This window comes from Poecilia latipinna, unplaced genomic scaffold (genome assembly GCF_001443285.1).
Source record: "Poecilia latipinna isolate Pla-1442-1.1 unplaced genomic scaffold, P_latipinna-1.0 Scaffold114, whole genome shotgun sequence".
In the NCBI taxonomy this organism is placed as follows: domain Eukaryota; kingdom Metazoa; phylum Chordata; class Actinopteri; order Cyprinodontiformes; family Poeciliidae; genus Poecilia; species Poecilia latipinna.
The window spans coordinates 520,325-544,388 of record NW_015112730.1 but is presented as its reverse complement, the minus strand read 5'-3'; the positions used below and the strand labels follow the sequence as shown (position 1 = coordinate 544,388).

The 24,064-nt window shown below is 38.7% G+C and overlaps 2 protein-coding genes and 1 long non-coding RNA gene across 4 annotated transcripts; 1 reads left to right on the top strand and 2 right to left on the bottom strand.

The window, feature by feature from the left end:
• Nucleotides 1-3,124: 3,124 nt before the first annotated feature.
• gja1b (gap junction protein alpha 1b) lies at nucleotides 3,125-9,076 on the bottom strand. Its single transcript, XM_015028121.1, has 2 exons — nucleotides 8,968-9,076; nucleotides 3,125-6,493 (listed from the first exon to the last, which is right to left on the bottom strand). Exon 2 carries the CDS (start codon nucleotides 6,475-6,477, stop codon nucleotides 5,314-5,316), a length of 1,164 nt encoding a protein of 387 aa, XP_014883607.1. The 5' UTR covers nucleotides 6,478-6,493; nucleotides 8,968-9,076; the 3' UTR covers nucleotides 3,125-5,313.
• Nucleotides 9,077-12,821: 3,745 nt separating this feature from the next.
• Nucleotides 12,822-23,108, top strand: gopc (golgi-associated PDZ and coiled-coil motif containing). 2 transcript variants are annotated; one of them, XM_015028119.1, is made up of 9 exons: nucleotides 12,822-13,312; nucleotides 14,445-14,609; nucleotides 15,382-15,405; nucleotides 16,395-16,570; nucleotides 19,499-19,664; nucleotides 19,751-19,846; nucleotides 20,367-20,531; nucleotides 20,643-20,811; nucleotides 21,830-23,108. In XM_015028119.1, the coding sequence occupies exons 1-9, from the start codon at nucleotides 13,052-13,054 to the stop codon at nucleotides 21,943-21,945; spliced, it is 1,338 nt and encodes a 445-aa protein (XP_014883605.1). In that variant the 5' UTR covers nucleotides 12,822-13,051; the 3' UTR covers nucleotides 21,946-23,108. The 2 variants fall into 2 exon arrangements, with proteins under 2 accessions (XP_014883605.1, XP_014883606.1); XM_015028120.1 differs by lacking the exon at nucleotides 15,382-15,405.
• On the bottom strand, nucleotides 19,931-20,717 carry LOC106944843 (uncharacterized). The gene is made up of 3 exons (XR_001424424.1): nucleotides 20,625-20,717; nucleotides 20,323-20,483; nucleotides 19,931-20,063 (listed from the first exon to the last, which is right to left on the bottom strand). It is a non-coding gene; the product is annotated as an uncharacterized LOC106944843 (long non-coding RNA).
• Nucleotides 23,109-24,064: the final 956 nt, after the last annotated feature.

Sequence of the window (24,064 nt, the reverse complement as noted above, 5' to 3'; positions counted from 1 at the left end):
CAGCCATTGGTAGGATTTCCTGATATCAGCCACTTCAGTTATTTGTCGGTGGTACATCCCATGTAGGGGCTTGTCCTCCCATGATGGTTCCTCCTATTCAGCCTTTTTAGCAGACAAAAAATAGTACATTTATTTTCTCTCTGATTTTAACTTTTGTAAAATGCTTTGTGTTATGCTGAAAGGTGTTCTCCAAATAAAGCCTGATTAATCATTTTCCTAAAAAGTATGTAGAGTATCTTCGGCAGTCCTGTGTTTGTCAGGCATGCAGAAATGCAATATTTAGCAGGTGAATGTGATAGGAAGTTAACTTAACAGTGAGATAAACAGTCCCCCATTCATTCTCTGAGCTGCAATATTTGCTAATACTTCATCTATAATCACTAAGAAACAGTGTGATGCAACAGGAACACAGACTTTAGAATAATGTACCGAACTGGGGGTTTGACATCATGTATTGTAATTGTAACTACAATTTTTTGTTTTATGGGTTTGAAGTTTTTGTATTAAACGATAAAACCATAAATACAACCACAATTTTCTTCTTCCTGCTCCATCTGCCTCTGCTTTTGTATCCTTGGGCAAGGCACTTCACCTGCATTGCCTGCTGGCGGTGGTCAGAGGGCCATGGTGCCGGTGCGTGACAGCCTTGCATGGCATGCACGTGTGCTATAGCTTGCCACCATGAGTGTGTGAATGTGTGTGTGTGAATGGCTTCATGTATTATGAAGTGCTTTGGGAGCTATACGTGTACGTGTTTTATCATTTAAAACAAGATGTGTAGTCTGATTTACTTCTAGACAGTGAGAAAAGGAATGTAAACTTCTGCTTTGATGGACTAACAACCTGTCCAAGGTCTGTCCTTTCTCTTGCCCAATGAAAGCTGGAGCACTAGTCGTTCTGTAACTTTGCAAGAATAAGTGGGTTTAGATCATGGTTGGACATATTTAAACAAAAATTCCTGTAAAAAACATCTAATTTTCATATTTTGCATAGAGGTTGTCTGTGCTGTTTGAGAATGTCTGTGTGCACATATTTGGGAAGAAACTCAATTAATTGAAAGCAGTCATATAGTATAGTTTATTTTATTCACTGAGTAGGTCATGAAAACATTTTGCACATATACTTGTTGGACAGAACTGTATGGTTTAATGATAATGCAATCAAACTGGAATGCTCAAATAATCATATCAATACATATTGTAAAATAAATAATATCTTGATGTAGGTATAATCTCCTTACAATTCACTACAAGTACAAAGTGAAGTAGCATAAGTGCCTTTGTTGGACACTTCAGATTTGTTTCTTATTTGATAAAAGTTAATTATTCAAATAACCAGGCAGGTACCAAAATGGCCGTGTTATGGGTTAAGGCATTTTTTGACCCACAGAAATCGGTAATGGCAAGTGGCAGCTGGCATGTGTGGAATGTTGGCTGAAAGCTGTGGCCAGTGGAGACGTCAAACAAGGATGGAAATAGTTGAGCTCAGCAGACCGTCCAATAGGATTTGTTAAGGTAAAATTTACCATTTACCATTTTTTTTACCATAATTATTTTGTAAGATAACTATGTACCTACATTGGTTACATGAGCAGACTGCACAGTGGCACAGTTGGTAGTACTGTTGCAAGAAGGTCCTGGTTCGATTCCCAGCCAGGCGTCTTTCTGCTTGGAGTTTTCTCCCTGTGCATGTGTGGGTTTTTTCTGAGTGCTTTGGCTTCCTCCCACTGTCTAAAATTGTGACTGTCAGGTTATGTATATGTGTATTTTGAATATATGAATATTTTCATATTTGTGTTTATGGTATTTTTTCGACAGTGTACTGTATTTTTATTGTTTTTTTTTTCATTTCTGTACTCTTGTTCTGTCAAGACAGCTTCGATTTCCTACTCGTGGGACTAACAAAGTATTATCTTATCTTACACTGCACTTTTAGTTATACCTGCAGTCAGTTTAGATTTACTAGTGTGCAGTTATTCTGGATAGTGTGAATGTTCTCTCTGGAGTTGCCAAGGAAATGCCACATACCAGGAACATACTTTCTGTGTAACAAAGCTTCTATAATGCAGCCCACCCAAGTATTAAAGTAAAAAAAAAAATCCCTTTTTTACTTTGTTTTCATGTATTAGATAATTTTTTTCTAACTCTCCTGAATATGTGACAAAGCACAGGCAAATGTCTCAAAAGGTTAATTGTTATCACACATAGAACTGCAATTAAAGTACTTCATTAAAAGTGAGTGCTAATAAAAGCTATGCACATTGTAGATGTTACCGTAGAAACTAGACAAATACACAATTCTCAGGTATTCCTAATATTTATATCAAAGACACAACTTGAAATGACACTCATCAAATTACATTTGTTGTGAATAAGTAAAATCACTAAACTTAAGGATAAGCATGCTCTGAAAAGGGACAGCATAGAACCCATCCATCCATCCATCCATCCATCCATCCATCCATCCATCCATCCATCCATCCATCCATCCATCCATCCATCCATCCATCCATTTTCCTCCACTTATCTGGAGTCGGGTCATGGGGGTAGAAGCTTAAGTAGGGAGACCCACACGTTCCTCTCAGCCACTTGGGCCAGATGCTTTGGGGGGATCCCAGGGTGTTTCCAGGGAAACATTGACCCTCCTGTGTGTCCTGGGTCTTCCCTGGGGTCTCCTCCTTGTGGGACGTGCCCAGAACACCTCACCAGGGAGGCATCCAGGAGGAAACCTAACCAGATGCCCTAGTCACCTCAACTGACTTCTCTTGACGTGAAGGAACAGTGGCTCTACTCTGAGTCCCTCCCAGATGACTGAGCTTCTCACCCTGTCTCTAAGGGAGAGCCCAGCCACCCTACAGAGAGTTTTGGCTGCTTGTATCCGTGACCTCATTCTTTTGGACATGACCCAAAGAGAAATGAACTAAAATTATTGAAATAAAAAAATGATTTTATTATAATCAAATGCATATTATAGCGGGACAAACAAGCATTTCTGATGGAAACTAAAAACTCTTTGATGACTAATGGCCACAAAGTCCAAACAATGACGCAAACAATTGTGAAAAATCATTACCGTTATTTCAACCCTGATTAGCATCTCATAAAAAAAGCAGTTCAACCAAAGATGAGGACTGAGAACATTTATTGGTTAAGATAGCATTTCACAGGTGCAGTTAATAAGTAGAATATTTTACTTTGTACAATAGCAGATCCCCTGGGTAAACATGTCTAATGCTTGCTTCTGTTCAGTCAGAGTGGAAGACATATCTCGCAAATCAATTAACTAAAAATGGTCAGTTGTCTGTTATATTGAATAGAATTGAGCTTTGTGTTGTAAAATAAATTAGTAACATATTTATCAGAAAACTCTTCACATACAATTTGCATCAAGTTACATCTTTTAACAGCAAGATCTCAGTGCAAATGCCTTTGTAAATGAAAAGATCCTTGTCAGTACCGACAAAATTATTGACATAAAGTTGCAAAAAACTCCCCAAATAAAGTTTCATCTAGTTTTGACAGTTGTGGAACTAAAATGATTTGGATTTAAGGTAAGAGAAGACTAAATATTAGTCCAGATCCATGACCAGTCTTCCAAACACTTCACATTTTTATTGTGACACAGTTAGCTTGATATACAGTACTAAATATCTATTTCTCAAGCAGCAATGAGTTAAACAAGGAAAAAAAACATTCACTCAAGTATCTAAAACACATTTTTAAATACTACTGACAAAGAAATGAAAAAAAAAAAAGAATAAGAACGCTGGTCATTAAATAAATGATGTTAATAAAATCTAATAAAGTCTTTCTTTAAGGAACCCACAAACAAGCAGTGATATGTCTGTTTGCAATTCCTGCCACTTTCATGTGTACCTTGAAAAGAAGAGACTACAAAATGAAATGTATACCACCAAAATTATTCAAAGTTTATCAGGAGTTACCACTTCTGGTGAATGAGAATGTTGGAATTTGACACAAAAAAAGAAAGAAAAAAAATGTTTTTACTCTCAATAAATCTGCCTATTTGGAGTTGATGGAGTATTGTTTTGAGATGATACACAGCAGTAGCATGTTGAAAGGTGCTTTCCTTTCCAGGTTCCCCTTTCCTCATGAAAACCGCAGCATGTCTACTGACACAACATAGTCATAAAACCATCCAACTGCAGTTTTCCTTGTGAGAAGGAGACAATGACTGGAACAAATGTTCAGCCCTGAATGTGGACAAAATCACAGTTTGGCAATACAGGGTAAGCATGGCTATTAATTATATTGAATGATCTCGGTAAAGGGCAAAGTATAAGAACAAATCTGTGTTGGTAGGTAAAAACCCCATATTTCTACCAGCATTCCAAACCATCATCCTTCCAGTTCATTCTTTATCATGTTCCAATCACTTCATGGCATGCAAATTTAACACATCAAAGTATAGGAGTGTTCTTACCTGAAAAGGAACAGCAATGACCAAACAAATCCAGAAAACTAGTGTCACCTGTTCGCTTCTTTGTCTTCAAACTAATCAGTGACAGTTCAAAAGAAAAAAACCCTGCATAATACGAGTCATCCGATTGTTCCCTTGTGTACACTATCTGATCTTTTAGTGCACATCCTATATTCAATGTGTTAAAGGTACAGTGTTTTAACAATGCTGTGCTATCTGAAAACATCCAAGAAGTACTGTGTCAGTATTCCTGCCTCTAAGCACATTGCTTCTATTCCCCATGTTTGTTGTGGCTGCAATTTTTTACCTTTTCTTCTCATGTGATTGTTGCAGCCATTTTTCCTCACAGGCCATAGCGGCTTGGTGACCCCTCCCTACATGCTCCTTTTTCATTAACTACTTAGAATTATCTGACACACTAGGTATTTGGTTAGTGCCTGGGACCTGTCAGTGAGTCTAATAAAGCACAAGCATGAAATAATCACACATTGCTATTGGTGACAAACCATTTTTGCCCCCACTCTGTGGCTTTTGTCAGTAGTGTTTAAAATTTGCTTGGGGCTTTAAAATTAGGCTTTGATCTGTTTAATGTGAGCGAGGTTTAGACTCCTAAAACTTCCTATGGCTGTTTCATATCATGAAAAGTTACAGAAATACTCCAAAATAAAATGGATGAAACTCCTTTAAAAGGTCTTACAAAAATGTAAATTTCAATTAGATTTGCTATTTCTCTGAAGGAGTGTCTAAACTAAGCACTGTGACTGTGTTAGTCCCAGCTATGAAATGAATATGCACTCAATTGTTGCCTGATCTTCCGCCTGCAGAGAATAATCTTGTCAGTTGGACAGACACGGAAGTAGGCAAAACCTTGCTTTACACGTCCAGGTCATCTGGCCTTGCTCTGCTCATCCTGCTGCTGGCACGGCTACAAGGCCTGGCATCAATTAAAGCCAAAGGTTGGAGATCATGTCCTACTGATGAAGGAAGTTTCTTTTGCTCTTGTGTATCATCAGGAAAGTCAAAGGCTTGCACATGGGAGTTTGAAATAGTGCTTCCAGCACCATTTTGGCCAAGCCGGTTCTGCTCTGTAGAGTAATTCGCCCAGTTCTGCTCATTGGCCTGTTTATTATAATTTCGGCATGAACTGGTTCCCCGCTCTCCAGTGGCCAGCTTGTAGCCTGGGGGGGACAGAGGTGATAGGGGAGCAGTTGGGGAGGAACAGCCATTATAGTAAGCATACTTTGCTGTGGACAGTTCTTTAGGGGTGGGACTCAAAGTGCCTCCACTGGCATAGAGTGTGGGCTGTTGTTTCCCCTTTACACGATCTTTAATTCTCTTAAAAAAAACATAGAAAAGCTCGATGATATTAAGCAACAGAGAAACTAGAGAGACAACCAGCATGAAGATGATGAAAACGGTCTTCTCCGTTGGACGGGACAGAAAACAGTCCACCCTGTGTGGGCATGGAGACCGCTCACATGTGTAGACCGCAGACAACGTGAAGCCATACATATACCACTGGATCACCAAGAAGCCCACCTCAAACAGAGATTTAAAAAAAATGCTGACTATGTAGGTTCTAAGTAGGGCACCCTTCATCTTCACTTTGCCGTGCTCTTCAATACCATACTTCATTTTTTTCATCTCAATTTTCTTCAGTGGTATGTCAACATCGCCTCCATCATTTTGTACGGCTTTAAGTTCTTCTTCCTTTCTGTTGAGTTTCTGCTCTTTCCTGTGCAGATAGAAAACATGAGCCAGATACAGGAGCGTTGGTGTTGACACAAAGATGATCTGAAGGACCCAGAAACGAACATGGGAGATGGGGAACGATTTGTCGTAGCAGACATTTTCACAACCAGGTTGCTGGGTGTTGCATTTGAAAGCAGACTGTTCATCTCCCCAGGCTGATTCCACCGCAGTACCCAGCACCAGGATCCTGAAGATGAAGAGAACCGACAGCCAGACCTTTCCTCCAGCGGTGGAGTAGGCCTGAACCTTGTCCAGAAGACGACCCAATGCACTCCAATCACCCATTCTTCGGGAGAGTGAGCTGGAACAAAAGCAGTTGTGAATGTGTTACTGTAAAGATAATAATATATGTGTCTGCAACAAATGATCGGATTAATCATGCTGAATTAGGATTGATCCGATCGTGATTCATCATGAACTCTAACCAGAATTCTTCAAATGTCAGTTTTAGTATTACCTGTTAAAAAAATTTACTAAGCACTTATTGCAATCAAATTTGTAACCGGTCAATTAAAAAATAGTCAATACATCAGCCCTACACTGATGTATTGATGTTAAGTCAAGAGGAAAGGGCTGAGAGTTTCACATTTTGACATTAGAAATATTGCATCCTTTGTTACACATAATGAAACACACACTAAAGGAATGCTAGGTTATTGCATTTTAGGCAGTAAAATGTTTATTTTATTTTTGTTTTATTTTTTTGGCTAGTGGCCTTTTTATTTGACAGTGGTCATATAGGAAAGTGGGCTATGAGAGGGGGGGGGGACATGCAGCAAAGGTCAACAGGACTTTGTGACGGCCGCGTCCTATGTAGGTCACGCAGCACTGCAGCAACTCATGTGTTTTTAATATTTTGTAAAATAAGCTTAATCTTGTTTTTTTATTATTATTATTTTAACTGAACACTTGATTACTAAAAGAATTGTTAGCTGGAGCCCTAATGGTACACGAACAGTACTATGCAAGAGAATTCTGTGGCTAAACAATTTTGACAGCTTACGGGCAAAACCTTATACCTCGTGTATTTTTTTCCTAATTTGTATTTTACGTTTTTCTTCTTTTCGGCGGAGCAAAACATAAATGTTTGATGCAATCCACAAAATAATTCAACTGCTTAGAGAAGGAGCAAGAAGCACTTCTGTTCTTCTCTGCAACACTACACATGTACTACAGGCAGGGTGCTAAAATCCTTGAAACTTCTAAACTCCTTAAATCTTTAGCATTTTTCTAAACCCCAAAAATCAAAATGTTTGCAGTATTAGTAAGAATCTTCTCAGACAGAATACTATGCTAAATAACATTCCTGAGATTTGAAAAACTTAAACTTACTATGGGGAGGTTTTTTTTTTTCCCAAGCTTTTCAAACCCGTCATGTGAGCGGTTTAGACTTGCTTTAGTATGTGTGCCAAAGTTTAACTCGCTGTCCTTAGATGCATTGGGCAAGAAGGTCTCCACTTCAATGCCAAAGCAAAAACTCGGCAAACCCAAGAGCCATTAAGGTTCAACAGTTTTTCCTTGTGGGAAGGGAGGTTAAATGGACAAAAATGACAAAGCTGGAAACACAAATAAATAGCATCAAAGAGCAAAAGAAAAGCTTATTTATACCGTTTTATTTGACAAGTTCTACAGGATGATTAAATCTAAAAAAAGACATGGTGATGTGTGCCCAAAGCAGGCAGGGCAGGGCAGTTAAATTGCTCACAGTGTGAAAGCAGTAAATCAACTTCCTGCTTACACAGAACTTTCGCATATCTGTTTTTCCTTTGGAAAAAAAATACCAGACTTTATTCTATAATTATGCTTTTGTCTCTCTAAAATAAAAAAAGCTGTTTGAAATTAGTTATTGTGTGTTTTAAATGGGCAAGTCTTACACACATGACTTTAATCCTAAGTGAGCTTCTCACTAAGTCCTGAAATGATCGCAGGTGTTGGACTTTAAGAAAAATTACATATATTTTATTTTACTCCTAGCCCCTTGAAAGAGAAAATCTATCTACCCTGCAATAACACCTAAAAGAAAATCCTGTTTTTAAAATAACTGTGATAAATGTCACAGTTTATTACAGGTTTTTCTATTACACTTTTACCAACTGAAACCATGTTTGTCCACTCCACAGCCTGGAGTAAAAAGAACAAATCCAATTCCTTAATTAGAAAATGACCTGTAGTCTAATTCTCATGGAGCAAGATGAAATGCATGTGCTCTCACTTATTGCACATTAAGCCAGATGAAGTTTTCCCCAGTGCTCTAAAAACTGACATTTCAGCTTCAAACAAGTCAAAAAGTAATGAGGAGCTGAGGACAATAATGTCTGTGTGATTATTATCCCGCCACTTTCTACATGGCTGAGTCTGTCATGCAGAAATAAGCAGAACAATAGGCTGCAGTCCACAGAACAGTACTGGAAAAACTGAACCTCTTTGCTGCTCCTCAGCACTTTCTACTGCGGCTGGAGTCCCAAATGGTCAAGTCCTGGGCAAAGCCCTCCATCTCATTTGGTAACTGAAAAACCTCTTTAATAAACGAGGAGAGAGCCCTTTTAAATGTCCAACAGACACTTCTTTACATGGGGGTTCAGTTCTATTTCAAGACGTCTTCTAGGGTTAAACATAAATACTAAAGAAATACAAGCCTTTCTGTAAAATGATTTTGTTTAAGTCGGAAAGTTTTAACAGGAGCCTGGAAAAATTATCCATCTATTTCTAACGCCTGCTCTCATAGTTTTCGGTTTGTTTTTCCAAACCAACGGCTTTGGTTCCACTTGAGCTTACCTGCAGGGTTACAGAAGGCGGCCCAGCGGGACTTTCTTCGCCTATGGAAAAACTTCCTTTTCACGATCGGAATCCGGAGTAAAAAGTGAGCCGAACTCCTCAAACTTCCCTTATAAGAGTCAGTCAGAAAAGTTCTAGTCACCTGATCTCTACGTCAAAACGCGAAGCCCCTGGAAGCTGGAAGTGGAGGGGCCAAAACTCCCCCCCAAAATTTCAGGGTAGCTCCTCTCTGTCCTCACGGATCCCACTGCATCAACATCCCTGCCAAAGCCCCGTTTAATTTGCTGTGTCACAAATAAGCCACATGCTGTAAGAACAACTCTCTCTTTCTAAAAATTACATTTTATCAGAGTATAAAACATTTGAACAATAAAGAATAAATGTGGACAGTACAGTAACGAAATGAGTGAAAATCTTCACTCAAAATGAGTGAAAATATGTCTCTACAATTTGGAAACAATTCTGTCTTTTTCTCAGTGTTGCACAATTTAGAGTTAACTAAAGTTATGAGCCTTATTCGTAGAACAGTTTTACTCGAACATCCTTTGAAAAAGTACAACTACAGGCGGTGAACTGTGCACTTTAGTAGTGCAGAGCGCCACCTTGTGATGGTCCTTCAATATAGAAATCGCATTAAAAGATGTTTTTTGAGCAGTTTTTTAAACACTAGGTTAACATAGTAGCTAGGTTAACTAGCTACTGTGTTAACAGGTTTTTGTATTGACAAAAATACAAAAGATGTATTGCCATCTTTTCTATTCAATTCAATTCAAAAATACTTCTTAATACTTATTAAAAAAGGGAAAATTTCCCAGACTCTGAAGAATTATAAACTTTATGTTGATCTTTCCTTGGCCTCAAATATGAAATTGAGACTCTACAAGAGGGAATCAATATTGATTCCTTAACTTTGTCTTGATGTCATACCCACACCTTGTCTTAAGAAAGTCCTGCCTGTCATTGCATCTGATGTGGTTCCAGTGGTAAACTGATCCCTTTCATCAGATGTTTTCCTCCTGGCTTTGAAAACAGCAGTTATCAAACCACTGATAAAGAAGAACAATCTGGACAAATCACTATAGCAGAATTATAGGCCGACCTCCAACCTTCCATTCATCAGCAAAGTTATTAAAAAGTCTGTTTAAACAGTTAAATAGCTTTCTAACTATAACCAACCGTTTTGACGTCTTTCAGGCTGATTTGTGTGTTCACCACAGAACAGAGACTGGCCTAGTCAAAGTGTTCAGTGACATCCACATAAAAACAAACTGTGGGAGAGCCACAGTGAAGGTTCTGTTGGACCTCAGTGCAGCTTTTGACACTGCTGACCATGACATATTACTGAAATAACTGGAGAGCTGGTAAGATTATCTGGTGCAGAACTCAACTGGTTCAACCTTACATAAAGAACTGAGATTTCTTTGTTTCAATAGGTAACTTCTCATTGAAGTGGACAGAAGTCACATGCGGGGTATGCCTAGGATCAGTGCTAGGATGCTCTTATTCAATATCTATATGCTCCCAATAGCTACTAGATTATAACAGGAAATAAGATTAGCTATCATAACTATGTGGATAGTACACAGCTCTACGATGCCACCAGGTGACTCTGAACCCATCCAATCACTGAACAGATGCTTAGAACAGATACATGTGTGGATATGCCAAAATGTTCTCCAGATGAACAGAAACAAAACTGAAGTTATTATCTTTAGACCTAAAGATGAAAATCTAGAGATAACACACAGGTTCAAAACTAGAAATCAGGACTGAAATCTGAGAATAGTGATGGACTTTGACCTGAACCTTCAGAGTCACATAAAGACAGTTAAAAAGTTGTCCTTCTATCACCTGAAGAACATTTGCAGAATTAGAGGCCTAATGTCTCAACAAGATCTAAAGAAGCTCATCAATTTATGTTTAGTCGCATTGACTACTGCAACAACTTCTTCACAGGTCTGTCTAAAAAACCCTCCAGCTGCAGCTGATCCAGAACACTGCTGCTGGCGTTCTGACTAAAACCAGGAAAATAGAGCACATCATTGACGCTAAATTCCTTACACTAGCTCAGAGAATAGACTGTAAAATATTGTTGTTAGTTTATAAATCACTGAATGGCTTAACAACACAGTGCATTAAAGATCTGCTGTTGTTGTATCAACTTTCCAGACCTTTCAGGTCTTCTGGTTCTTCTCTGCTCTGCATCCCCAGAACCAAACAACCAGCATTCAGCTTCCATGCACCACAAATCTTGAACAAACTTCCAGAAAACTGCTAAATAGCAGAAACACTGCTGTTTTTCCTTTACATCTGGATTAAAAACCCAGAGTTGCTTTTGAAACATAATTAGTGAAACATTAATCAGCATTTTGATGTGCAACGATGGCACTTGACAAAATGTTATGTTTCAGTTGTTGACTGTGTTCTATGACTTTTATGAGAGCTTAGTTTTTTACCAATGAGTTTCTGCTGATAGGTCTACATCATAACACACCATTAAAAGTTTCTTCTCTGGTGTTAAGCACACAATTCGGTTGGCAGATGATGGGCATTATGTCTTTAAAAATGATCTTACATTACCATATTTCCAAAAATGTGTGCACACAAACTTAAAAATGACAACATGGCGTTATATTACATTTTATTTAGGAAGACAGGCATAGATCTGTAAACACATTTGACTCATTTTTAACAGTCTATTGTCCCTGGAAAAACAGTATCTATGAGGTTAAGCCTCATACCGTGTGGACAGGGAAACAGCATGAGTTGGGGAAACCCAAGTTGATTCTAGTTGGCATCACTTTGGTTCCTTGATGCCTTCCTCTTGATCTGGTACTTAACAAAGCCACTTTTTGACAGTTTCGCTGCAGTCTTTGTCAGTCATCTTTGGGTCAAACTGCTGTTTGCGGTCAAACTGCTGAGCAGTTAAATTAAAAGTAATATCGCCAAACTGATGTTTGAGTAGAATTAAATTCGGAAGCTGTATGCAAACAAGCCAGCAGAGCTCCCCCTCCTCCCACAAACATGGGTGCGACACACATTCAACATTGTTGGCATGTGAGTCATTAGAATTCGACCATAAAACAACATTGATTCAATGACATCTTTCAATCAAGATGTAACTAATGTTAACTGGCTAACTAATGTTAATTAATAGTAATTAACTGGCTAACTAATGTTCATGTTAATTGGATGATTGTTTGGTTTATTCACCATAAATTGTTAACCTTAACCAAAAATCAACCTTTTGACCATAATTCAAAATTTAATTAATCTGGGTTGACTTCCTCCTTTCATATAATCCGGACATTGTTTTCTTTCCACCAGTAACTTAAGTTTTTCTTTTGAGTGAACCGGGTTTAAGCCACCTATCCATTATAATTTTTAAACACAATCTCTGGTAAGCTAACTGTATGTCGCACTTTGAGCTCACATCACGGCAAATAAACAGTCGTTTACATGCAGTACCTTGCGGACCACTCGGGGGCGCCTGTGAACCACTGGGGGTCTGGAGACCACAGTTTGAAAGACTGATCTCGACCAAACTTTGCCTTCCACGAAGAACTGTGCCTTTTCTTTTCGTCACTGAAACAGAAAGAAAGAAACAAAAAATGAATCTTTTCAAGATGACACAGGACCTTAAACTAATAGAAAACTCCTTACACTGCTTTTATGAGAACTGCACTGAACTATTAACTTAATTTTATTTATATGTGTTCTTTTTCCTTAATCCTTCATTCATCTTATCCCTTTGTTTAAGCTTATAGTTCTGTTTTCAACTACAATAAAAGTTCTGAAAAAAGTGATCTCTGTGTTGTCTACATGTTGCAACTCAATAAAGATTGATTTAAAAAAAATAAGTCCGAAGTAGTCGATTTATTATCGTCAGTTTAATGTGAGACTTCCTGGTTACGCGGTATATTTCTCAATCCGGTTTCTTATAAATATATAGTAGTACGAGGTGTTCTCCAGACGTTTAAAGGGATTTTTAATCAACTTTTTTTTTTATCTTCAGCCCCGTCAGGGTTTCCTGAGACTGCTGATCAAAGTTAGCTGCTGAGCTAACTTGTCCGACAGACTGACCATGTCCGCCTCAACTGGCAGCTCTCCGCCGGGCCACAGCTCAGGCCTTGGCCCGAGTATGTCTATGTTCCGATGGCTGGAGGTGCTGGAGAAGGAATTTGACAAGGCATTTGTGGACGTAGATCTATTGCTGGGAGAAATAGACCCCGATCAAGTGGATATAACTTACGAAGGAAGACAGAAAATGACGAGCCTGAGCTCTTGTTTTGCTCAGCTCTGCCACAAAACCCAGACGGTTTTCCAGCTCAACCACAAATTAGAGGTTAGTTGACAGGTCTTAGCATGTTTTTTTTTTATCAGTGAATATTAAATTGTGTTTACAGCTGAGCGAGACCAGTTCTCCCGAAGACAGAGCACGTCTGACTGGCTTGTTCCTTTTCCTGATTTCTTGGAGTTAATGGTCGGTGGTTGGCACAGTAAAGAGCCTAAAGCTTTTCCAAGCCTGAAGCTTCCGACACCGGGCCTGTTCAGTGGACTCATGTCTCTAACCGTGGCGTAGTCATCGGGACGTAAGATAGATGGTGTTTCCGGAGGCTGCTTTCACAGACAACAGAACAGATCTTCTTGAAACAAATTCTGCCTCTTTCCAGAGCCAGGAGCAAATTAATCTAAACCCTGTTTAAAATTTGGATTGATATAACAACTTTATGAAAGTATAAGAGAATATTCAGAAAATAGACCAATAATGACTTAATTTTTCCATCTGACCGGTCTTAGATATTCTTGTTATCATAGTGGCTGTTTCATCTATTCTTTGTTTAAGGTTTAAGGAGTAAAGTTCTACCACTGTTGTCCTTCAGTAGTTTTTAATATGAGTTGAGTGTTAGTCCGTTAGCTGATAGATTGCATTTTAGAATTTGAACCCCAACATTCTTTTTAAATTGGAAGTGCAAAAAATGGACAGATTAGACATTCCTACTCTTAAACACACATTGGAATTATTTTTTTATTTTAATTTTTTCAAATCACACAGTTTACCCAGTTTACCAGACTGGAATTTATTTGTGCTTTTATCATGTACCTCAATGTGCTGGTATTGGTGGAGAAACAACATATTCTTGACAGGCTCCGATGTGGGGAACCAGGTGTGGTATAGCAGAGAGCGAGGTGAGCAGCGTATGCATAAGAGTGATTGTCAGCGCTGGCTCTGATTGTTTCTGACCGGGAGTGTTATATTTCTGCAGATGGCTGTAGGAACACAAGGAGGATGCAGAGGAGCATATCAAAATACACATTTTTTATATAAAAGTTGCCTTTAACAAAATCTTTTTCTGATTTTTTTTTTTTTTGCCACAATCCAGTTTTTGATCTGACTTGTCTTCATTTTGTACCTTTCCTCCACTCTTCCTCTCTTCTACATATCTACTCCTTCATTCATACTTTGTCTGATGTAGGCCCAGCTAGTTGACCTGCGCTCTGAGCTGACTGAAGCTAAGTCTGAGCGGGCAGTTGTGGAAAAGGAGGTCCACGATCTGCTGCTGCAGCTCCATTCTCTGCAGCTTCAGCTCAGTGCCAAGCAGGGCCAAGTGGAGGACTCTGACATCATCAAAGACAGACTGGTAGGTAGGATAAAAATTGAGTAGCATTGGTATGTCTGCCAGAGATGTAGAAGGAGTCTGTCAGGAAAAGACTGACTTTCATGTGTTATTGGTGAAGGACTGTTGCTTTCATTAAAAAATAAGGATTCCTGATGTGCAGTGGTCATGTTTTCTAATGTGGTTCAGCAGAGAGAGAGCTTCCATACTGCTGGCTGTCCTGTAAGCTCACATGCCACACCTTCCTATTAGCTGAGGTTTGTTTGTCAGGGAGACGGCAACAGTAACATACTGGGAATTGGGTTTAATTCAGTGGTCATGTGAGCATCAGTGTTTCTTTTCTTTGGAAACCAAAGTTTCTGTACACACTTGGCTTTCCACTCCTCGTATGATGGACATGCTGGCACACAGCATGTGTCTCCCATTTCCTATCTACGCTGTTCTTTCCACTGTTGCCAACTCCTGAGAAAGAAAAGTACTGGCTGTCCTTAAATTAGGTGATGATGTCATCACCTAATTTGCATATTTGTTTATGTGATCCAGGCTCTAGTGGGTAAGAGAAATATCAAAAAGTACAAAACCATTCTAAATATGTTTAGAACTACAAATGGACTTTCTGAAGTAATTTTGTATCTCTAACTTTCTATTTAGCAACAGAGTTGCTGAGTTGGCAACTGTGACTGTTTCTCCACCTTTACTGCTGTTGCTAACACAGTTCTGTGTGTTACCTCTCATGTTGCAGACTATTCTCTAACCTCCACCTTCCTTCTTTTCTTCTTCTTTCTTTGCTCTAAAGCTTGCAACATCCTTGGAAGAGATGGTGAGTTTTTATTGGCACATACTTTTGCAAAGGTAAAATCTTTGAGATGTTTGAAGTGATTATTGTTGTTAGACTAGTTACTGATCGCTGTTCACAACGTTTCGTCCTGACATGGGTCTGCCTGGATGTTTGTTATTTTGGTTTTCTTAGTTAATGGATCTGGGTCTGTCAGGTATGGAATATATTGTATTAATGTATTTATAGTCATTTTATAGAAATTGTAGACTGGTCTGAGGTGGAAATTGTGCTTCCTCCTATAATAAGGTATCAGACATCACTTGAAAATTAGACATAAAAAGCAGAAAGTCTATCTTTCTTTTAGAAGGCCTCTTGCATCTTTTGTGCATCGTCTTCATTGATTTAATTTTTAAACACTCCTATGAAACAATAAGTATTGAAGTTTGAGAATTCTTCACTTTCATGCCACATATGATCTGTTGTCAAAGCAAAAAGATGGAGAAAAAGAAGATTAATGGTGCTTTTTTTCCCCAGATGAAACTCTGGCCTATAAGTTATTCATATTAGTTAAGATATTTTTAATGATCTGGAGAGCATTAAAACCACAGTCACAGAAACACCAGGGGTAGAACACAAATGACTGAAATGTTGAAGGTTCCTACAGGCTCCTCTTCTGGTCTCCAGTGGAAGAAAAATGCTATGGTCTCTAGACCACCTGTCCCACATTTAAACATGGAGGTGAATTATGTTTAGGGAATGTTTTCCTGCTAAGATTACTGAACTGAGAGACCAGTGGATCGGACCATGTAATGTGAAATCTTGGAATAACTTCTCTGAGCCAAAACACTGAAGCCAGGTTACTGACTGGTCTTCCAGAATGGCAGCCAAATCCATTTGTTGTTTTATTCTGAAATGTTAGTTGATTCTCAGTTTCTTCCCCATTAAACTAAAACTATAATTAAAATGAGAAACTGACAGATTTACTGTTCTTGTTGTTTTTATGCCACTTACATGGTCTGTGTTCATTCTAGGAGCAGGAACTCGAAGCTAGCAAGAAGGAGAAATTAACTGAGGCAAGACTGGAAGCAGAAGTCCGACTTTTTAAGAAAGAAAACGAGGCTCTTCGCAGACACATTGCAGTCCTGCAGGCTGAGGTGTATGGAGCCAGACTAGCAGCTAAATACTTGGACAAGGAACTGGCTGGCAGGTAAGATTGTGCTCGCAATACTGAATTCTGTTAGGACCGATGGTAACGGATATTTCCAGAGGCAATGTTGGTTGGACAGACAACAGTTTTCTGACTGAAGAATGGGACATCATTTGTTGCTGCTCTTCTTCCTTACAAATGTTCAGGCTGGTAGTTTTTCATAAATGTTTTGCTGCTGAAGCATGGTATACAGAAAAAAAGGGTCCTTCCAATTTGGAATTGGTGTTCAATTTTAAGCAGATGTGACTTCCATGTTCTCCTTGAAGCCCTTAGACTTTAATGTCGACACAGTCAGGAAACATGTTGGAGGGTCTTTTAAAGTTTGGAGTCTCGGTACCAAATAATGAGGCTGCAGTCATTAGAGCTGTTGAGGTTCCTCACACAGAACACATCTGGTTTTGGTTCTGTTTAATCCAACCTAAACCAAGCTCATCCTCTGTTTTACATGGACTGTTGTTTTGTCCTGCAGCATACTTCACACATCCTGGGTGGCGTTACAGTTCCATTCTGATACCTGGTTTCAAAAAGCACCAGTGTGAGATACTCCAGTCACTGGTGTCGCGTAAACTGGATTGCAACAAAAACCTTTTAACTTAATTGAAGAGCAGTTCCTTAATGCTCAGGCTTTAGAGGGCCTCCAGCATTAAGAACCTCTTCCTGCTGTTATACTACTGAAGAAGTCTGAGAGCAGCTGACCAGGCTTATGGTCAGACCATTCAGAAACAAAGAGCGGCGAGGAGCACATTATAAGATTTTCCATTACGTTCCCTTCTTTTGATTACCAAAACCACTGTTTACATTAAACACACAAAAAATAACAATTTTGTTGATACATAAAAAAAGCCAATAAACAATCAGATGTACCACAAAGCAGAGTCAGAAACGCCAAGCCATTTTTGCAGGTTGAGAATCAGTCGTTATAATATGGGATGATGGAATAAAGACAATACAAATAGACAGGTAATTGTTTGTTTTTTTGGGTAGGGCTCAGAAAAGCAGCTGACAAGTTTTTTCCATTCTGAGAAATGTGAGCGTCTCTGTTTTATGTGTTTTAAGTGGAGCATGTCGCTGGCAGGAGCAACGGCAGCAGCAACCTCCACCCTCATGGAAGGAGGATGATGCTGAAGCATGTGCAGGCCTTGCACATGGCCCTGCACAAAACTCATTTTGTCTGAAGTTTGTCCTGGGAAAAAGTTCAGCCATTTGCAAAGAGCAGTAAGAAGCCAGACGATCAGAGTCTGGAATGTCATGGGAAGAGCAAAACCAAAATCAACCTGTTTATTTAATTTAATGCTATTTTATTTTATTGCAGTACCATTGTCACACTGAGCAGAAGCATCCTCAAACTAAAAAACATGTGTGTTTGTGGGTGGTGAGTTGGTGTCCTCTGAAGCCCCGCTTCATTAAATTCTTTAAATATGTCATTATCATTTTAAAAATTGACAAGTAAAAATAAATAGACAGGGATTATTTTGACTGCATGAGTCAAAATGGCAGAAGACAAAAAAAGTTGAGTGTAATCTCTGATTTCCACACTATATAATTATAAACAGTGAACAGACCTGGACTGGGTGTCAGAGCAGGAGGAGGAATGTCAAAGATGGAGGACTCTGTTAATCCTACACCACAGATCTGGAGGGGTTGTTATGTGTTTTGGAAACGTTTTGGCAGAAAATGTTTGTGTAATCCTGCTGTAGATGTTGGAAAGCAAGTACTCTACAGTAAACTCAGGTGAAAAAGAGAGACATCAGATGTCTTAACATTTCTGGCTCACATTTTTGAGCGCTGCAGGTTTTTTTTTTTTGTTTTTTTTTTTTTGCTGCAGTCAATAATTTATCACAATAAAACTTCAGCCTGCATATTGATCATATAACACAAAGGCAAATTATTTATTGTTGTAATGTTACTGTTCCTCAGATCAGGATAATCTCCAGGTTGGTTTCAAAGGGTGAGAGTCAGAGAGGTGGGGGTCCCTGCTTGTAACAGTGTTGCATAAAGTCATTTTATTCCTCTTTTATGCTATATTCATTAAACACAAATAGTTTTGTTTCAGTTGGATTTTATTTTAAAATGTGACTTTTTAGACAGGAGCCACCCCTACTTTAATTAATCTTTCTTTGCCTTTTTGCTGACCATACAGTATAATAATAAATGTCATTAAATTTCATTCATCCTGGGTTTTATTCTTCTTGAGTAAAAACTCTGACTTCTGTTTTTCCCGATTGGTTCCTACAGCTTTGGGTCTGGTGACATTTTGTATGGTTAGTGAATCTGCTGGATACTTTCACAAAAGAAAAGACAATAAAAGCATCAGAGCCAGGAACCTAAAAAGGCTGCTGCTCTGAATCTAAAAGGTTCTGCTCTGGTTCTGTTCTGGTTCTGTCCGGGGGACGTCTGTGGAACCTCTAGACATGATGATGTACAGAAGGATTCTTCATAAAAACAACCAGACCATCCTGTTCATGAGACTGTCTTGGGAAAACAGCATCTTCAGTCAGAGGCTTCTTCAGATGTACTTTAACACAGACTGCAACTTCCTGCCTACAGCCATCACCATCTACAACAACTCTTTGATGTTACAACATTTTATTGTATTAATTTTAGTATTTTTGAATTTAATTAGAATATGAATGTGGTTTGTTAGCAGCCAGGTGAAACCAGCTCATCAGGGTGAGACTCAGCAACGATCTGAATTCTGTACAACAGGCTGATGGTTGTGAAACAACAGTCAGTTGGTAACAGTGAAGTGTTCAAGCCTATTAAATGTTACATCCCAGCAGTTCGTTTGCAACGTTGTGCAAACTGAAATTTCCTGTCAGCTCCCATAACAACACCAAGTTAATCTGAACTCACACCAATTAAAAATTACAGCTGAGAGAAGCATATCCTAACAGATGACAGTAGATGATGATGCGATCACACTTCCAGGGTGCAGCAGATCCAGTTACTTGGTCGTGACATGAAAGGACCGGCCCATGACAAGCTGTGGAACCAGCTGGAGGCAGAGATTCACCTCCACCGCCATAAAACAGTCATCCGTGCATGTCGAGGCCGCAACGACCCAAAGAAGTCTCTTCCCTCTCCTGTGGGACACGTATGTTTAAACTCACACAGTGGCTGAAAGCACTTGCATTTGTCCTTTCTAAAAACATTTGAATGTTAATATTTTTTGTATAACAGGACCCTGACACGTTGAAGAAAACCCAGGGAGTGGGTCCTATCAGAAAGGTGGTGCTCCTGAAGGAGGATCATGAAGGCCTAGGAATCTCCATCACAGTAAATAGAACTTTTTATGCCTTGAGGAGGAACAAACTCCAATTTTGCCCAATTTTACAAACTTTATCACTTGGGTAAAATTAAAAAAAACCTTCAACACAGTCCACGCCTCCAGTAAGCAATCGCTTCTCAACATCTGAAGGTCCATCAGTATGAAGCAACGTGTAGAACAAGGAGCTGGTTTTCACCAGGCTGGGATTCCAACCGACGACTGTGGCTTGTTTAAAAAAAATCAACTTTATTTATGATATTATACACATGCAAAACATACATCAACAAATGAACATGACTTAAGACAAAGGGATATTTTAACCCTAATCTCCTCTGACAGCCCTCAGAAAAAAGTCAGCATGGCAATAAGTACAAAACTGAAAAAGAAACATTATACTTACTGTTTGGAACAAGAGACGTGTCTGGATAAAGTTGCTTTTAAACAGAGGAATCTGAAGTGACTCGATTTATGCCAAAATGAATACCTTATTGTTTGGTGAGGACCTGATGTCATGTGTCTGTTCTTCAGGGTGGGAAGGAGCATGGCGTTCCCATTCTGATTTCAGAGATCCATCCTAACCAGCCTGCAGACAGATGTGGAGGTCTGCATGTTGGAGACGCCATCCTTGCTGTCAACAGCATCAACCTGCGAGACGCAAAACACCAGGAAGCCGACACCATTCTCTCTCAGCAGGTAGCATCTCTGTTAGTCTGGATTTCTCTAACTTTAAAGAAGGGTTAAAGAGTTACTTCTTTATGAGCAGCTTATTTGCTTTAATATGCTCACTGTGGATGTTTGTGGCAGCGAGGACAAATTGAGTTCGAGGTGGTATACGTGGCCCCAGAAGTGGACAGTGATGATGAGAATGTGGAGTATGAGGATGAGAGCGGCCACCAGTACCGACTCTACTTGGATGAACTGGAGGACAGCAGCACAACAGCGCCACCAGGCAACAGCTCAGCATCACTTCAGGGTGAAAGAAATCTCTTTTTTTAAATACACTGTAAACGAAAAGTGAGGAAAGTCAGGAAAGTGTTTGGTCAAATTAGAACAGATGTCTCCCCAAGTCTGATGCGTGTGTGAAAGAGTGAGACATTGTATAATTCACACAAGTAAATCACATATGAAACCTGCAAATCCGTTCATGGAGCAGTGACAAGTCCTGCCTAGTTTTCAATGTTTTCTTGCTAGATGTGAGAATAGAAACTGATTAAATCAACCGAACACTAATGTCCAATATGACTGATTGTGAGAATGGAGCTAAGATATTCAGATAGCTGTTAAAGTATCCAAATTTAAATAATTAAGGCAACTTTCATTTCCTTAAATGTACTAGTAATTTTAGCACCAATTTGGTGTAAAAGTTTCTTTACTTTTGAAAACAGATGTGCAGAAAGTCAAAAATGATCCATGGGTAGCTATGTTTTATTCATCCTTATATGAATGGGATGAATAAAGTAGAAACTATTAACAGAATCCATCATAACTGATCCGTTAGATTAAAAAAATTGAGGAACAAAATTATCTGAACCAGCTGAATTAACCAAGTGCATTACATGAAACCTCAGTTCCCTTAAGGAAGAAAAGGTCAACACGTTATATGAATCAGTATTCACGTTGAAAAATACAAAATGAACGTTAATCTATAGTCAAACAATAATGTAACATTACCTCTAATTTCCCTGGAAATTAGAAATTGGGTAATTTCAACAAGAAATTCTTCATTTCTTGTTGAAGCAGGTGTGAGCGTTCTCTGTTTCTTTCTGTAAAGCTGGTTTCATTCACATGTTGAGTGACATTAGATGGCTTTACCTGCCAGTTCCTTGACATGTCTTCAGGTTTTCTGTGGAGAGAGGCCGTCTGTAGGAGAAACGGCAGCATGTTTGTCCCAAAGTATTGAATTATTTTTGAATTATAAGGAGGAATCATTTTTAATTCAGTCAGACTAAGAGTTTTTTGTTCTTTATGAATCTTTTCTCTCCATTCTGCAGCTCTGGAGAAGATGACACTGAACAATGGACCGGAGAACGGAAACCCTGGGATCCCCTCTCAGAAAAATCCGCAGGAAACTCCGTCAAAGCCATCAGACACGGACTACTCTTCATAAAATGCCAAACTGACCTCTGGAATTTTTGGACAAGAACTGAAACAATTCAGTGACAATCTGAGAAACTTGGGGAAACCGACTTTTCCTGTCCATTTTCCCATTTTTCTCTTTTGGTCTAGATGAAGTGCGGTTTGTGGCTTGTGGCACTTGATCTCAGTGATTTTTATGTGAAAGTTTGATGCCATGTTAATGTTACTGGGGAAATTTGAGAATGTTTTTAGCAATGGGAGCTGACAGGAATACACTATAGGAGAGAAATATGCACGCTGACATGGAAGTGGGATAATTTCATCTCTTTATTGATAAAATGCTTCAGAGCTTCTGTCTGGGGAGACGGTGTGTTTTGGTTCATTATCTGGTCTTTTAAATATGGAAGTCTTTTCAGGATAAGATTCTGAAAGAAAAATAAGTGATTTAGAAACGTAGGACACCTTTCACAAGGAACTCGTTTAGGCGTCAAATATTTTAGGCAGGGTCTGTGTTTTTTTTGTTGTTTTTTTTAACAGTGACTATAGCTATGTTTTAATGTGTAAACTCCTATTTGTGTAATCAGAAGTTTAAGATGCAATGTGCTGTTTGGTGAGCCACCTTGTCTTTCCATAGCTCTTAGGCTAACAACTGACCCTTTTCAGGTTGCTGATGTTACTTTTGATTTTATTATTATTATTATTATTATTATTATTTGTTCTTGTGAACTTCTCGGCTTTTCTTGAGGTTTTTTTTAACTAAATAATTTCAAAACCAGCATGACACATTTTTTTTAATCACTACTATCCCTGAAATTTCATAAACATGAATGAATCCTTGTCTCCACATATTTAGTTGGTAGTTGAACAAGATTGTAGGTCAGTGTTGTCATTGGCAACAGTATCACACGTCCTAAATTTGTTTAGAGGAGACTACTGTACCCATCTCTGTTATGAATAGACAATCCTGTTTATTTACTGATATTTGGTATGTGTGCTCTTTAAAGTTGCTGCATTTCCTTGTTCTTTTTAAAACTGTTGGTTCAGTGGGAACGCCTCCCAGTATAACTGTAGAGAAAGTTTGACTGCACCAGTTTTTCCAGGCTTCCATCTCAGCATTCCATGTATTCAGCTGAATCGTTTATTATCCACCTGCTTGTTTTTGAACTTGAATAAACCATTTATTTGTCATAACTCTTTCTGAACCTCACTATGTTTTTGTCAGTTTAGCTTTTTTGGACTTTGTTTATAAATTCTTCAAGATACTCTTTAATTATTTAAGGAACTTTTAAATGATTAAATGCTCTTTAATTATTTAAGTATTCAAGTTATTGAATGGCCTTTAATAAATATTAAAGTGCTACACACGCAAACAAGTTGCTAACTCTTTATTAATGTTCGGAAAGACCACAGGGGTCACTGAAATGACTTGAAACTGATCAAAGTAACAAATAGAAATGCACTTAAATTTAACTGATGACTATTGGACCATACTTTTGAACTGCAGTTCAACTGAATCATTAAAAAAATGTAACTGCATTTGTCAAATTTGAAAATTCGAATGATTTAATGTTGGTGTAGAATGGTGCAGAGCACTGTGATAAATACTGCATGTGTTTTTGGAAAACAACATGAACGTCTTTCAGCATTTTAATGTAATTTATTCTATGAATCTTGTCAGACTCTCCTCTGTGATGTTTTTAAACTTCTGACAGACAGCACTGAGTTATTAAATGCAGTAGAACCAGACTGCTGCACAGCTGTCTAAAGCTGCACAAGGTTTAACAGCCATCAGTTGATCATGAAGCTATTTTATATCTGTTGTCTATTTTGTTTTCCTGCATGCCTTTAGCTTTAGTCGCACAGACAGATCAGTCTGAAACGTCAGAGCTGCAGCTGTTCTGGAACGGTCCTGCTCATGTTTTCACTAAATCCAGGAAAATGAAGCTCATCACCCAGTTCTGAAGGCCTTCGACTGGCTCCCTGTAGCTCACAGAATAATGACAAGATACTCTAGTTAGTTTTAGCTTGACACCAAAATATAATTAAGATCTGCTTTATCAACCTTCCAGATCGCTCAGGTCTTCTGATTCAAGCATTCAGTTTCTACACTCCTCTAATCTAGAACACATGTCCAGAAGACAAAATAGCTG